We start from the raw sequence: 17,476 nt of genomic DNA, 5'->3' as shown, positions 1-17,476 counted from the left end.
CAGTCATTTTATTTCCTCAGATAATATGATTTTACCATGTGCATGAGCTTAAGAATATTTAAGATTCATTCAGCTCCAAGTAACTGGCTACAAAATGTTGCACAAAAGCAGCCCTGCTGGGTCTGTTTTTATTAATTTTCTTGTAATGAACAAAAGTTCATATGACAAAAAAAGTTTCTAAGGTACTTTTTGAGGAGTTTATCTGCTTAAAGTGAAACATTCTTTTAATAATATTCTTCCCATTAAGTACTTTTTGAATTTGTTCTTCAGAAATACTGCAAATTAACTACAGCCACTGTCCCATGCATCTGAAATTAAAAGACTGTATTCCATACACCTATGTGAAATATATATTCTCCCCATGCTCTTACTGTTTGTGAACTCTCCTGTCTTCTGCCTATTGTGAGATTAGAGTCTAGTTTCTGGTGCCCTAACATTCTTATCCCAGGACGTGGACCTTGAACGTCATCTACACTCACTCCTTGCTCTCATCCAGTCTCCTGGCTTTAGCTACCATCTAGTCTCTGACAACTGCAGAATGGGTATCAGGAGAAGCTGCCCTCCTGAGCTACAGACTCATAGCCAATGGCCCACTCAGCATCTCCCCTTAAATATCTAATGGGCCAATCAAACTCAACAGGCCCTAAACTCAACTCCTGACCCTCCCATCCAAGTCTGCTCCTCTTGGAGTTGCCCCATCTCACTCTACAGCAACTCCTTCCAGTTACTCAAACCAAAATCTTGGAGTCATCTCTGAGCCCTCTCTCTCTCTCATATTCCACGTTCATTTCATCAGTGAGTCCTGGAGGATCAGACCTCTAAAATACATCCAAGATTTGTCCGTGCGTCACAGCCTCCACTTCCGCCACCCTCGTGCAAGCCTCCATCCTCCAAGCGTCTGAGCTAGAATAATCTAACAGTCTTACAAGTGTTGCTCTCCTCCCACCTCCAACTAGTATCCACACAGGAGGCAGAATAAACATTTTAAAACATGATTTACTCTAATCCTTCACTCAAAAAGACCGCCAGACCTCAGCACTGCTATTCTCTTAGCTTGGAAGACTTTTCCCTGGTGGATATGGCTTGATCCCTCACCTCCTTCAAATTTTTGCTCAGTGTCAACTTCACAATGAGGCTCTCCCTGATCATCCTATTTAAACTAGCACTGCCACCTCCCCCAGGGCCCAGCACTCCTTTTTTTCCCCTGTATCATATTTATCTCCTCCTCTATACATATCGCCAAATGACACATGAGATGTCATTTATTTATCACCTGTCTCCTCCCACTAGAATGTAAGCTCTGCTATTGCAGTAAACAGGGTCAGACACATTGCAGGCACTTGGTAAATATTGGTTAAGTGACTACTCTGTATTTTAAATGCTGATAGTTTTTTCATGGTATTTTTAATCTCAAAAAAAGTTTTTTTTTTCCCTTATGAATGTTAATAAATGTAAAAATAATCTCCAGTCCAGTTCTGGTACTACAGAACTGTGCAACCTCAGTCAAGTCACTTCACCTCTCTGGGCTCCATCTGAAAAATTAGGGTGGTGGCTTACATGATCCCTGAGGTTCTTTTCGGCTCTAAAAGTCTACTTGGCAATATTTAACTAATTAACCTTATAAATTAATAATCATTTGGGGCAAATGCTTCTATCATTCTTTCCATTTCAGAATACAAAAGGAATGAAATCTGTTTGGTTCCTCCTATTACAAACTCTAAACTTGCCCAGCAGAGGAGCCCTAAGTGCAGCAGAGCTATTCAAGCACCAACTCGAAGATCACTTTTCCCATCGAGGTGAACAATATGATGCTGAAAGAAAGCTAAAACTCCACTTGACAGTTAAAAGAAAAAAAAATATGTGTCTATGTTAACATTTATGAATATTGGTCACTAATTACCTTTTTTAGAAGCTCATCCAACAAACCCATATTGGCCTCCTGAGCCTTTATTGTGTGGGAGAAGAACGCGTAAGTCTTCTTGGACATTAATTTTTCCTCTGGGGGTCTTTTAACTCCCAAAATTAGACAAGCTTCAGAAATATCCTCTTGAAGAATGCCACCAGCTTTGACATATTCCTGGGAATGTAATTTTGGTTAAAAGTTATTCCCCTGCTTCGTCGTATCTCTATTTTCTTTAATAAATAAATGTAGCCATTAAAGGTACAACCTTTTGAAGGGATGAAATATAAGGAACAAATAATAGAAAAGCTACTTTTAATATCTCACCTGCTGGTTAAAGATCAACCTAACATGTCTGACTTCTGTAGCAAAAGCAAAATTAGAAAATTCAGCACACTTTTATTTAAGAACAGTTAATAATTTGCTCATAACCACTAACACATGTGATTCCAATATACTTGTAAAATGTGTATTTTGTACCAACAATGCCCTGAAACATTAAATGCTAAATAGTAATTTATTACTCAGTTGTATTTTTAAAAGACGGACATAGATACATACAATATTTTCTTTTCTTTTTGGGGGGCGTTCAACTGGTATTTATTACTGCTTTACTCTGTACAGGGGACGGTGCTAGAGATGAGGTGATAAGACACAAAGGAAGACAGGCAAGGAGCTCACAAAACATAGTAAGAAAAAAAAGCCAGAGGCACAGTACATGATGCTGAATTCAAAAGAACATTATGATTAGCATAATCTAAGTGATATATTAATTTAATGGATACTGAGATAATTCCCAGGTGACCAAGGAAATAGGGAAATTCAAATTAATCTACAGGCTGGGTAGGATTTGGAAGGATGGAGATGGGAAATACAACATGGTAATATCAGTAAGAGGCATTGAAGGAATATATACAAATACGGAGACAGGAAAGTAAGATGTTTAGGGGCATAATGGGTAAATCAATTTGAGGAATATTTAGGTTACTGATAGTGAATATAAGCTTTATTTATATTAAATACCCTCATGGTGAAAATGAGACAAAAATAATAATCATTGATATTTATCAATAAATTACCATATGCTTTACTAAGCTTTTTGCATGAATTATTTCATTTAATTCTCATAAAACTCCCATGAGGAAGGTACTATTATTATCGCCATTTTACCCGTGGGAAACCTGAGGCTTAGGCATTTAACGAGATTGCATAGTTAGTACATGGAGGCTACAGACAGTCATTTCAGATTTTGAAATAAAGGGGTAGTATGCACAAGGCAGAATTTTAAAAGCATCAAAGGTGGCAGTTGAATAAAATGAAGATAAATCTAGTTAGGAATCTACTTTAAAGGGAAGTACAGATGCATAGGAGAGATAAGAAAACAATAAATGTACAGTTCATTTGTGGTTTCTTTGAAAACAGTCTATTTGCCCATTTATAGTAGACTGTCTAAATAAATCATGATAAGTCATGGAGTCATTACAGTGGGGTAATTACTACCCAGCCACTAAGTAGAGTGAAGCAGATCTCTATGAACTAACATGGAGTGATTTCCAGGATATGGTGTAGATTGAACAAAGCCAGGTGCAAAAGAGTACGTATCGCATACAACCTTCTGTATAAGACTGAAGGGGAACTGAGAACACACACACATACACACAGACTTATTTTTGCAAGAAGAAACATAGGAATGCGAAGTTAGAAACTGATGACACTTGTAAGCTATAGGGTGGTGGGGGTGGGATGTGGGGGCCTAATGAGAGCAAGACTTCTCTGGGTCTCATCTTTTTACATGGTTTTGATCTTGGAAACTTGGAAGTCTTTAACTCATTTGAAAAATAAAATTGAATCAAAAAGGATTTAAAAGCAAACATGAAAGTGTCATTGAAACAAAAATAAATATCCAACCGGAGAGCACATTGACAATGTAACCGCACAGAAAAAGTGATTCAGATAACTTGTGGACACAGCACTCTGTAAGATAAAAATAAGAGTCAAAAACTTGTGTCATAAGATTACAGTGAAGAATAAATGGAACGAGGAATGTCAAGGGCTTCACCCAGTGGCTGGCAGGGTAAAGAAAGGCTCCTGAGTCTTTGTCTCCCCAGTCCCAGAACAAGGGTCGCACGTGAAGGAGAGAGTGACTGAAGGACATCATCTCCTAAAAGCAACCCCTTGATTTCACAGCTGGAGAAGGCATGGAATGGGGTGGAAATAATACTTACTGGCTAAATGCTGGACTCAAAGGATTCAAACTAGAAGTCTCATTATGACTACACAATCTCAGTATAACTAAAGTAAAGGAAAACTGCCATGTGGTATGTAAGTGACACTAGCAATCACTTTATTTTCACTCAGATGCCCCCTAATTTTCACACACAGGGTCATTTTATTCCCACAAATTTAAAGGATTAGAAATACTTGCCTTGTCGTGGATGGCCCGCCGGTTGGAAGGCTGTATTAAGACCTTGTACCCCAGGTTGGTGATCCCCTTGATGTGCCGGGGGGCCAGAGGAGCCCTCCTCTCCCAGGCGTTCACGTCCTCCCGCCGCAGGGCCACCACCGCCTTGTGGTGGAGCCCTCTGGAGCGGCTGAGCCCCAGCCTGCCCGGTCGGGTCCTAAGCACTCGCAGCATCTTGAAACCTGGTGACTGTAAAGACATCGTGAGAGCAGGACAGCACAAGGCAGGAGGGCGCACAGGTTAGTTCTGGTCTCCTGAGAAATCTGTTGTAAAGTCCAGCCACCTCAGATGGTAACAGATACAAGATGGAGGAGGGCGAGGGAAAACCTGGATGATGTCAAGTGTTCCTTTACCCGAAAAATAAAAAAAAGATTTCCACAAATGAAGTTTTTCCCCAAATTGAAAGATGTCCTGAGCAACTTACGGAATTCTAACCAATATCTGCTAAGCGGAAATCATTTTTTTTTTTTAAAAATATGCTTTATCAAACATTTATTCAGCACAAAAGTTTTAAGCAAATTAACCTACAAGGTAAATACAGGAAGATAATTTTGCCAACTTTGAGGATATAAAGTTGAGAATCCTTTAACCATGTGTGATGTTCTGGACAGTCCAGCCCCAGCCTCTTCAGAGTTTCACCTCTGCCCGTTCCCTACAGCAGTGTGCTCAAAGTGCGTTTCAGAGCCTGCTGTCAGGCAGTGAACTGCTCCTTACTGGTCCACGGTGAGACAGGTACAGAAACAGAAAGTAAGCACTTGGAAACTTTTAGATCGCAGGATCATTTTTTCTAGTCATTCACTGCTACTGAATTTTATAAAAGCATTTATATTTAAGAAACAAAACAAACATGGTCTTCCCCACAGGCATTAGAGGCTGAAGCGCACAGCCCTAAGCCCCCACCCTCTCTGAGACCCCAGCCTCACTCAACTGACCCTTCTGCTGCGCTAAGCACGCTCTTCTCCTTTCCAGAGTTTCCTCCTGTGCCACATCCTCCTGCTCTTATATTAAACCTGGACCTCTGTCTCCATCACTTTTCTGTTATTCCAGATCATAAAACTCTACCCGTTTATTCAATCAAGAAATATTTACAAGAGGCTTACTATGTGTCAGCACAGAGTACATTTTATAGAAATTTTTAAAGCATATATGTCAAATGGTATTCTGTTATTTATGCGCATGTAAATTTAGTAGGCAAAAGTCATGTCAGATGATAGTTTGCTGGATCACTTGGACCTGAAACCTCAGTTTTCTGTTTCAGGTTGACATCAAAATATAGGGACTAGATTTTTACACCTTCTAGAAATTCCTTACCAATTACTGCTAGTATCTAGCAAAATTCTTACAGAACACATTTCTGCTACATCAGACGGCAATCTCTAAATCAGATCCACCTTGTAGATGGGGAAGTTTGGTCCAAACAGTGAACATGCAAGTACATTTCCTAGGGGCAAACAACGACTTGCCATCCTAGACAGAAAATCTACAGGACGACTCACAACACAACAGACTAAAAGAGTAAAGGCAATAGCAAGAAGTCCGGCTAAGGAGGCTTTAGTTAGAAGAGGGGCAGGGAGAGAAAATGCCACACCCAGCACACGAACGCACCGGCGATCAGGAGCTCAGGCTAGCTTCCATCGGGCCGAAACACAGATGTCAACGTTTCAGTAAAAGATTGTTACATACTCTATCTAACTTTTTGGTTTATTTATATGGCTTTGTTTTTAAAAGAAAATACCTTAAGCCCAAACCCAAGGCCAAGCCCAATGCATGTATTCTCCCTCAAGCCCAACGAAAATCATCGATGTCCCACAGAACTTGAATCCCTATGTTCTTAAAATGAAACCAGTTCCAAAGACAAGTGAGTCCTCTGAACACATGGGTAAGCCCAGAAATAGTCCCCTCTTGCCAGCAGGGGCTGTATCTCACAGAGCAGAGGCCACCAAGCGATCTTAATCCTCTACACTTGGTAGCAATTCTTGGCACAAAGATTAGGAATCATGTTCAAATAATTTAATCTCTCTGGTGAGCCCAAACTTGATTCATAACCACAGCCTCTGCTCTCTGAACAATGCTCCCCCCTCCTCCTCTCCCCCTCCTCTGTCTGGAGTCCGGGGTACAGTGTGGGAGGACAGACACAAACATACACACGTGTAACACACACATCCATGTTTGCAAACGCAGACTTTCCACGGGGACAAGGAAGGAAAGCAGCAGAGGCTGACCGTCTGCATTTTATTCGGGAAGTTCCTTTCACTTTCACTTTTTGTAGGGAATTCTTCAATCACAAATCCTGATGCTTTGTTTTTAAGCAAATACAACAGTAGCTACCACTGATTTAACATTATATTTAACACTATGCCAAGCACTTTACAGACACTTTTCATTTCCTCCTTGCCAAAATCTTACTAAGCAGATACTATTATATCCTCATTTTACCAATGAAGAAACTGAAGTGAAATCTGACAAGGTGCTGCTTTTAAGCAGAAGCAGGACCCCTAGGTTAATATTTAACACTCAGGATTATCTCTTCTTTGCCAAAGACTGCAGATCCACACCTTGTAGATCTGACCCACGTTGTTAACTACTGGCAGCTCATCTCAGAAATAAATCGGATCCATATGGTACTGACTATATGACCAGTTCTCCCCGCAGCATGGGGTGCCTCTATCAACCCCTTTCCTGTGTGTCACCAAAAATCCTCCCTGAATCCCTGCCAAGGGAAATTCTAGGTTTCTGAGTGCTTAGAAAAAAGATTTGATGATAGCAGGTTTGACCATGTTAGTAATTGCTTGAACGTTGAAACTTAGTCTCAGCCTACATGGATGGGCCCATCATCGGTTTCATTCTAAGGTCGTCAAGGAAAATGTCACAGTGAGGATTTCTGAATGGCTCTGAGGTCAAGCACTGCAGGTGCCTGGTATTTCACAGAAATGCCCTGGTGGACTGTCCTTGATTTCCTTGTCCTGGATTTTGTGGGCTTTTCCAAGAATATAAGGAACTGATGTTTATTACTGGCAATGCTTTCAAGTGGAAGCAAGGCAGTAAGACTCCAGGCTTACCCACTGGCTCTAGTGAGGTTACCTGACAGGGCTGGGTGCTGTTAACAGCCTGCAGCATGAGCAAGGAGGATATGGGAAAGCAAGAGGAGGAAAGAAGAAGAGAAGGAAAGAGCTGGCAAAAACAAGGAGAAAGAAGAGGAGGCAAGAAACAAGGAGAGAAAGAGAAGGGTCACAGGGACGTGAAACAAGACCCTTCCCCTGACTATTTCTAAACAGTCTTCCATTCATCTCATTAAGGGCCAACGTTTCAAATAGCATAAAAATAAAATTTAAAAAGATTCTTTGCTTTTGTGAAAACAAGAACAACACTAAGGTATACATTTTCACTTGCCTAGGATTGGTTAGGAATCTGAAATGTCTCTAAAAGCCATGAGATACTGTAGTGAGTTGCACAGACATGTACTGATCTAGGAGGATAATTAGCAGATGGACTCTAGCAACAGGAGAACATACTATATGACATCACCTTACTCTCTTCCCATCTCTCAGTTTGGGGGAAGACTTAAGAATTTCTTGTAATTTACTTATCCTGCAAATTACCTATCTTTACAATGCACATATGAGCATCAGGGCAGGAGGGGAAATATGCTTAAATGTTCTTGGTGTTTTCTATCCTTTTCAAGAGAAATCAGAAAGAAAATGGTCACTAGAAGAAAAGAGATAGACAGACAGACAGACAGACAGATAGTAGATAGAGCTTAGAACTCCATACATAACCCACCACTTTCTTTCAGTGACCATGAAATAAACCATGGTCATTGTGTACATGATCACCCTAAATAATGAGAAGAAACAAAAGATTCTGTGAGGTGTAGTTACAGAAGATTATACCTGAGGAAAAGCCACCTTCAAAGGCAGAGGACCGCTTATTTAGTTGGGAAGGTCCTTTCAAATGGTTAGTAGACTGGGTTTTTTGCACAATTGCATGTGTTAATATAGTAATTAAGTTGGTCATTTGTTTCTAGCATGAATATTTTCTAATATTTCTAATATTAATTTTTTTATTGAAATACAGTTGATTTACAATGTTATATTAGTTTCTGATATATGGTGTAGTGATTCAGTTATAGATATATATTTATCTTTTTCCTATTTCTTTTTCATTATTGGCTATTACAAACTATTGAATATAGGTCCCTGTGCTACACAGTAGGACCTTGTTCTTTACCTATTTTATATATAGTATCTGTACCTGCAGATCCCAAACTCCTAGTTTATACCTCCCCCCACCCCACTTTCCCCTTTAGTAACCATAAGTTTGTTTTCTGTGTCTATGAATCTATTTCTGTTTTGTAAATAAGTCCACCTGTGTCATTTTGTTTTTTTGGATTCCACATACAAGTGATATAATATGATATTTGTCTTTGTCTAATTTACTTCATTTAGTATGATAATCTCTAGGTCCATCCATGTTGCTGCAAATGGCATTATTTCATTCTTTTTTATGGCTGAGTAGTATTCCATTGTATCTAACACAACTTCTTTATCCAATCATCTGTTGATGGACATTTGGGTTACCTCCATGTCTTGGCTATTGTAAATAGTACTGCTACAAACATTGGGGTGCATGTAACTTTTCAAATTAGAGAGAATTTAATATAATAAAATATAATAAAAGCCAGAAATTTTATTGATGGAGCTATCATTTGTCCATTGATAATGGGAGAGGTGTTCTGATTTTCTTTCTCTAACTAAAACAAAATGGGGGGGGGGGCACTTAAGGTGTGCAGAGCACAATGTTAGGTGCTTACAAAGAGGCAGCAATCTAGGCCCTGACCATTTTCCTGGGATCCAACAGGAGCAGGATGAAACAATTTTATCTACTTAAATGGCTCCAATTAAAATCTGTTGGTGAATTATCAGTTACTAGCTATAGATGAATATTAGAGTCAGAATAGACCTGAGAGAAAATCATCTAAAGGCAGATAATATAAATGAAGGCAGTGAGCCCCATATAAATAAGGAATTTTTCACGTTTCATAAAAAGCATTTTCCAAGCCTCAATGGATGAATCATAATAAAACCATCTGCGGTTTGGTTGGTATGACTTTTAAATGTAATTGGATTAGGTTGCATTTATCTGCTATTGTTCAGGTAGTACTTATGCCATAAAATAATGTATCTAATTTGTGCTGGTTTTCATGAGTTAGAATGGTAGGTAGATGAAGAGAGCTGAGGTCTACATAGAGTTTTGTATTCTTCCACCAAATACTAAAAAAATTCTTTAAGTCTCTTCAATCCTTTCTGTAATATCAACCTAACTAGAAAACTTTATAAACCTAAAAACCACCTACCTAAACCAAAACAATGTGCAAGCAAATATAAGAGCTTAAGTATAAAAAGAGCTAATTTCTGTTGCTTCTAATTTCTGTTGCTTCCACTGAGACATGTAAAAATGATCACAAATTCATTATTGAAGAAATTAAGGCCAAATTATCTATGGCTAGGCCCCAGAGTCATCCTTGTATTTCAGATCTTTAAAATAATTCCACTAGAACATAATTCAGTGACTCAAACTAAAACTATTAGATCACATGGGGAGATTTCTCAGTGCCAAGTTACTTGTAATAATCAGACATACATCTAGATTAGACATCGAAAGACTAAGGATGGCGCAGCCTTGAGTTGAAGAAAATAAAGTACTGAGTGAGAAATGCAAGTGATGTACATCCACACTTCCAGTTCATTCAAAAAAATGCAAGCATATTTAAAAAGCCGTGGCTTCCCAGGAAGCCCTGGCACTGTAAATAAGGGTAGTCGGCTCCATGGCCATGAGTCTTGGCCCACAATATATTTTTGGTATCCAGACCATAATATTCCTGGAGAGGTCCAAAAGAGTTCCAAATGAACAGAACACCTGGTGATGGCCTAGAATTAATGCAAATAGCTCCCAACCCCAAAGCGTGCTAGAACTAGGCTTGGGCATGCAGCAGCACTGTTCTCCACACTTTCATTTCCTGTTGCGTAGCTATATTCTTTTAACATTAAGCTCCTTACAAAATAGAAGTAAAAACAAGTAGATGGGGGGGTGTCTATTAATATTAATTAATCTTGTCAAGAATATTCATATGTTTTCAAGTCCATCGGTTACTCTAAGTCATCAGAAGATACAGGACCTATGAATCTCATGGTCTCCAGCCCACAAATTTAGCTTCACTGAGATGGAATGCAAAGTTAGTTCTGAACTGGAGTCTAATCCAAAATGTTTCCCTGCTTCTCTGTCTGTTTGTTTGCTAAACTCTAAATTCTTAGAGGGAATGAATTGCGTTGTCTTCATCTCTGTATTCCCAGTGACTACTGCATAGGAGAACTCAAGTGTTTGGGGAAAGAATGAATAGATCAATGAGCAAATTTAAATGAATGTCATAAAGACCAATGTAGCAGAGAAAAAAAAAATAGGCTCATGAATAAGGACAGGGACTCATCACTCTCCTCCCCACAATGCCCTACAAAAGATCTAGTCTCTTTCCAAGATCTTATAGACCAATGAATGTTATGAAATGCAATACACTATGGTAGCAAAATCCAGACCTGGATGCTGAGACATATAACTAGCTACAGGGTTCCTTACTTCACCTCAGTTTCCTCATCCCAACTGAAATATAATACTAAAATCCTACTGATTCTGTTAAGTATAGTAGTGACTGGGCACTGTGGATTACAAAAGCATTAGAATTTTAGAACATAAATTGACTCACAAAGATCCAGCTAAAATACACTGAACAAGGAAACAAACACCAAACAAAATACCAAAGACAGTATGGAGGAAGACAGAGTATTCACCTAAATTACCTGCATTAACTGCATTGACCAGGAGCCCAGAGCTTGCAACAGGAGGGGGTACTGCAAAGGAACTCTGAATGTCTCCTCCACAAATGGCCTGGGGTCCTCAGCCTCCCACTTACTCTATGACCTTGGTGAGTAACTTAACCTATCTGTGCCTCATCTGCAAAAATGGGAATCATGTTAATATGTACATTGCAGGGCCATTCTGAAGTTTAATTGAGCTAATGTGCATAAAGTACTGAGCACATGTGTAAACACTACTAAATGTTAAGAAAAAGGCTGCAAGCCTGCCCACTCCTCTAAGGTGAGCACAGCCACATGTCACATCAAGTGTCATGGGTTTTTGTTTTTGTTTTTGTTTCAGTATAAAGTATATGAAAATCACATGTCAAAGTCAATGATTCTTCAGTCCTGTGCAGTTAGGTGGGTGTAATCACTGGTACATCCTCTCCACATTCTGGTAACTGACAACCCACAATATCAAAAAATGTTCATCTTTATTCAAATTACTAAACACTCTCTCTCCCTCTCCCCATACCCCACCCACTCCCAAATCTCCTGAAATCAGTGCCTGAAAACTACATTTCTTCCAGTTAGAGTTCGGGAGACGCTGACCCCCGAGGCACACCGCTTTCTCACTTCTCCTATCTCTGTTAGAGAATGGACTGGGAGCGGCAGCTTCAGTGGGCGGGACGGGTGCGGAGCTGTCTCCATCTCAGAGAGAAGGGCCAGTTCCATATGGGCAGGATGAGGAAGTTCGTGATCCGAGTTTGGTAAAGCAAGCCAGGGCTGGAAAGGTCAACCAATAACTGTGCCAAAAGAACCTGGGGTGGGGTGGGGGGTGCCCCCTACAATCTCCATCAACCACCCCCTGGAGTCAGTCCATCTATATAAGGATGCAGCCCAACAGTCAACAGGTAGTTTGTTCTACACCTTCAAGACCAATCCTTTACTCCCCGGCAACCGCCCCCACCTCTGACCCCGCCAAAAGAGAAAAAAAAAAAAAAATCCAAATTGCCACTCCTCCTTCCTATACAGAAATCCCGGAGCCGCGATAACTGCCCCCTACCCTCTATCCTCCGCCCGCAGGGAAATGCTCGCTCGGAAGGGAGGTCTGGCGAGGAGGCCCAAACGCTCGCCACCCTCTTCCCCAGTCTTCCCGGCAACGGCCGGTGAACGCGGAGTTCCCGGGTCTCCCGCGGTGCAGGGAGGAGGAGGCAGAGCTCGAGGCCCCTCCCGGGGGACAGCAAGTACCTGCCAGCGATCTCCAAACTCATCTTACAGGCTGAGCCCAGCGCCCACCTGCTCAGCCCCCTCGGGGCACTCCTCCTCACCTCGTCCAGTCCCCGCTGCCTCTGCGTTCCCGGCTCTGGGCAGGACAAGCTCCGAACTCCCCGCAGAAATTGGGATGAGAGCCGGGAGGAGGAGGTCCTTGCTCAACTTCTCAGGACGTCATGCCTCTTCCTCCGCAGCCAATCAGCGGCTGCTCTGAGGGAACAACCTTCTCGTCCGCCAATCGGCGGCGCTGCTGGGTACTAGGTCATGCCCTGCCCTTGCCCCTCCCCAAAAATCCTTCTGCTTTTTAGATCTCTGACCTACGTCGTTAGCTGAGGGCATCACGTTCTCCCAGGAAGGTTGTTGACCAAGTTTGTAACTGTCCATAGCAGAAGACAGGCGGAGCCGAAGGACGAAAATAGTCCGAACATTACACGCTCAACAGATATGTGTACCTCCCGGGAAAAAGAAAGTTTCGAGCTTACGTGTATTACTCTTGTTTAGCGATACACACTTTTCAAAGCATTTTCACAGCCTCATAACAAGCCTGTGAAGCCAGATGACAGTTCTTAGAGTAGTTTTAGAATCCAGCTGAGACTCTACATCCAATGAATCATCCTACAATGAATTCAACTCTACATTCACATCCAATGAATATTAGTTTTCATTAATGAATTTAATAATTTGAATAATGAATTTTCATTTTTATGAACTGTGTAGCCCCATAGGTTTTTTCCTCAAACCAATGAGATGACCAGAGTTACGTGCTTAAGGGAATATGGTCTAGGTAGTGCATAAAAGAGGTTTGAATGAAAGTAATAGTAAAGGGATTCAGAAAGACAAAGTCCACACCAGGGGTGAGGCTGACAGGCTGCAGGAAGAACTGAAGCAAATTTGGTGTTTCAGGCTTGGTTACGTGGTGAGTAGGAAGTTGGTGATGTCAATAGCAGTGCTGGAAAACACAGCAAGAAGGGAAGGTTTTAGAGGAATAATTAGGAATATGATTTTAGCTGTGTAAAGCTAAAGATACAGCGGAAAATCCCAACTTTCAGAGAAGATTCTAATTTTCTCTGCAATTGGTGATATGAATGGAGTCTATAAAAATATTCTAGATTCAAGATTGTTGATATGAGAGTTCAATAGTTAAAAGCATCTGTAGCAGATATGAGAAAAGTAGGCATTGGAGAAAGTTATAAAAACAAGAGAGATTACCCTCTGGCCATTGACTCCCTAGGAAGACCACGGATAGACTTCAGGTGTTTTTCAACCTCTAGCGCTGAGGCTAGTCTTCACAAAATGCATTTTCCCCTGTCCCTCTGGGGCCACTTAGTCAGCACTTTTAAAGAATATTGGATGTTGTCATATAGGCATGGATGCTTAATATTCACTGGGTGTGGATACACCACACTCAATTTTTCAGTCTCAGTTTGCTCTGAGAACTGTCATCTGGCTTCACAGGCTTGTTAGCTTGTTATGAGGCTATGAAAATACCTTGAAAAGTGTATACTGCTAAACAAGAGTGACACACATGAATTCGAAACTTTTCTTCCCGGAGTTACATACATCTGTTTAGAGCCTAATGCTCAGACCATTTTGCCCAAAGTCCTTCACACAATGTGTGAGTTTCTTCAAGATATAGCCAAAATCAGCCATTTCAGCTTCAGTTTTACAGCAGAACCAGCTTGCAAGGAACCTGAAATGCAATCTGTGCTTTGCTATCTCCCTAAGGATTAAGAGCCTAGATCAGAGTCCTAACTTTTCCCCTTCAAGATATCAATGATGGACAAGTGACTTAGTTTAAAAAAAAAAGTTTAGGTTTCCTTACCTGTTAATAGGAAAATAATAGGAACTATTTCATGGGAGCATTATGAGGATAAAATGACATAATGTCCAAAGTACTCTGCCAAGGGTCTAGCTAAAGAAACAGGCAGTTATTATTTATTTTCACAATATCTCATGTTGTCTACTTATCTGTAATTCTCTGTAATTCCAACCGGGTAAATTAGGAGACATGAAGGGAGTGTGTGCAGGGATGAAGGAGGATAACAAAAGACAGGGATGCACTGTGGGCCTAGCAACAGTGAGAGCTACCAGCGGCCTTAATCGGGCCAGGGGAAGAGATAAGAGGAGCTCTCACTGTGGTGTAGCTGAAGCGGTAAGAAGTGCCACCTGATGGCGGTGGCTTTTGACAGGAAGGAAGATGCCTAAGGAATCAATAGCCCTGCTCAGAGAGGGAGCTACCTAAGGCAAAGGTGAAGAAACTTTTTTTCTGTAAAAGGCCAGAAAATTAATATTTTAGACTTTGCAAGCCATAAGGTCTCTGTCACAATTATCCAGCTCTGCCCTTTGGAGAGTAAAAGCAGCCATAGACAATACTTCAATGGATGGGCATGACGTGTGCCAATACAACTTTATTTATAAAAATAAACTGCAGGCTAGATTTGGGACTAAGGGTCATAGTCTGCAGACCCAAGGTCTATGGTATGAGTAACCCTACTTCCCTCTCCTGCCCTCCTTTCTCCCACTAGTGCCTTCCACAAACTGAACATGAGGAAAGCCAGAGGGCTGGTACAGTCCGTAAAGGACAGCCCCTCAGGAACAGAGCAGGCAGAGAAGGGGGCAGAAGTTCTAGAAGGTTCATAGGAATCTATTCAGCACAAAACGTATTCAGCAAATGCTTGTTGAAGTGAATGAATCTTATGATTGATCACTGTGAATTACTTGGTGAGTGGTTGAACACTCATGGGAAAACTATCAAAACTGCATCCCTGAATGTGGGCAAAGCCAGAAAAGGCTCCTGGATTGTGGCGACTTAACCAAGGGCCTGTGATGCTGCATTAGCTCCTCTCTTGCTTTATTTTGAAATCCTATGCACTTCTGACCTGTCGATGAAACATTAACCTGGCCAAAAAATCCTTCTTTTGAATTCCAAACTGCTGTCCAAATGCTTATGGTGTTCAGGAATTTCACAAAATATGCACATGAGAAATACCGTTCCTTTAAATGGGCAGTTCAACCATTTTTCATCATAGTGACATAAGTGTGACAGGCCTCAGACATCTCTTCACAATAAAAAGGGACCACAGATGCAAGAAAAACAAGGCTTGGCTACGGCCCAAGTGTTTCCACAGCCAACTCCTGCCGTCAGCTCTTCAGATTCCTTCAAGATGGGAGAACCCTTCCACCCGTGCAGGGTGCTAGGCCAACACACCCGAAACTGGGAAGTTGAGTCTAGACTGCTCAAGCTAACTCTCTTTCTCCCCCCTTCTTTGGCTTTGTCTCTTCCCTCATTGTTCCTTACTTTGGTTTTGTTCTTCTTGAGAGGCCATAGGGTAGTACGTGAGCACTGGGGTAAGCCAGACCCAGACTCAGTCCCTCCTTTGCCAATTCACTAGCTGGTCACTGTGTCTCATTTTCCCCATCGGGACGCTGGGGACATCACAGGGTTCTCAAGAAGACTAAGTGATGCATATTATTAATACATGTGAGCTATTGTTGGGGCTTATTATTACTTTATTCTCTCATCCTCCTCTCCCTTTTCTTTGTATTCAGAACTCATTCTCAGTCTTAAGTGAGCTTTGCCGTAAAGAGGGAATAGGTAGACATTTGGAGGGAAGAGGAGGAAGGAATCCGGTGTCCTCCTAAATTTGTTCTGTTGATTTCTCAAGACTTTCTATTTCTCACATGAAGAACAGATTTCACAATATCACCTATAGTCTTCCCTAATGAAATGTTCTACTTATTATAAACAGGAGTTTCTTGCAGACAAGACACACAAAATCAAATGTATAAAATAAGAAGTAGTTCATGGAAGAAAAGTTTCTAGAGGACAATTACTATTGTTACCTAATGCTCAAATTATCTTGGGAATGCAACAGATCTTCTTCTCCATCAAGGAATTTAAACATCTGATTTGGTAAGATAAGAGCAGAAACCTCCCACAGAAAAATCACAATTGCTGCAAACAGGTTCTGGGCGGAGATGGTGATGTCCTGGGGGCTTATATTTTCCCCGACCCTTAGATGAAAGAAGAAGAGAAAACAAAGTTTTAGTTCACCTCCTCTACCATTAGCAGTCTTTAGGGAGCCTTCTGAAGGAAAAAAAAAATTAAGGAAATTCTAAATCACTGGGCATTTCCAGGGTCAACTTTTGTTGGTTTCTAATATTTCATGAAGTCCCCAAGCACCACGGCGTCCCTCGAGGGCGGCTTACGCAGGACCAGCTCATGGGCAAGTGCGCTGTCCATCACCACCTGCTTGGTACCTGCTGTTATACATCTACCAGGACTCCTACATTTTCAGTTACACATCTCTGCCTTTTACAAATTGGGTGACAATTAGATGCTCTGATAATATAAGCAAATCTGGGAGAAGCAAATTTTGGAATATACCTCCCTGACAAGCGAGGATCTGATAGACTCAAATCAAGGAGGACAAGCCAGTGTTCCTCCTCTCAGTCTCCTTTGAATGACAGTCTCAAAAGAAAAGGTGTCTTGAAGGACTGAGAAAAGATTGGAGAAAGGAGGGAGGAAGTAATTAAAGCAAAAATAAAATACAAGAGTAGTTTTTCTGGAGTAATTGTTAAGTCTAATCGAGCTGGAGGCAACCAGCAGGTCAGCATGAGGAGGCAGGAGAGCCAGGACTTTCTCATTCCAGTCCTAGTTTGGGTTAGGGAGGAACGAAACTTACCCTTTATAGTAGTCATCTTGCTATAGAGATAGGAGGGAGAAAAGAATATAAAAATTGTTTTTTGCAGGGTAAGAAGTCGCAGCTAGGAAAAATAATCTCAGCATAGACAGGGTCACATTAAGGAGCAGAAAGTCAGGCAGAGGAAGTACCCCTGATGCTGAACTGACGCTCATGATCGTCGCTGTCTGGACAAACGTAACAGAATTTGAAAGGAACAGAGAAAGAGCATCACAGGAGGGCGTTCCCACTGGGCGGTGTAATGTGGGCGTTGCCCACGACAGGCACAGGACTGCCTGTCACTGTTATT

General features: G+C 41.2%; 1 protein-coding gene across 2 annotated transcripts in view; it reads right to left on the bottom strand.

The window, feature by feature from the left end:
* The window catches only part of AASS (aminoadipate-semialdehyde synthase), a 50,407-nt gene extending 37,739 nt beyond the window's left edge, over positions 1-12,668 (bottom strand). The window contains exons 1-3 of one of the 2 annotated variants that reach the window (XM_010947598.3): positions 12,541-12,668; positions 4,326-4,550; positions 1,901-2,077 (exon numbers count right to left, since the gene is read on the bottom strand). In XM_010947598.3, the coding sequence (XP_010945900.1) occupies positions 1,901-2,077; positions 4,326-4,535 (387 nt within the window). In that variant the 5' untranslated portion in view covers positions 4,536-4,550; positions 12,541-12,668. Of the gene's footprint in view, positions 1-1,900; positions 2,078-4,325; positions 4,551-12,540 lie in introns of those variants that run through there. The other variant, XM_045511113.2, reaches the window with a different exon arrangement.
* Between the last annotated feature and the right edge of the window lie 4,808 nt (positions 12,669-17,476).

Source organism: Camelus bactrianus, chromosome 7, assembly GCF_048773025.1.
Source record: "Camelus bactrianus isolate YW-2024 breed Bactrian camel chromosome 7, ASM4877302v1, whole genome shotgun sequence".
Classification (NCBI taxonomy): domain Eukaryota; kingdom Metazoa; phylum Chordata; class Mammalia; order Artiodactyla; family Camelidae; genus Camelus; species Camelus bactrianus.
The sequence above is the reverse complement of the archived record's forward strand: the minus strand, read 5'-3'. Positions and strand labels throughout refer to the sequence as shown.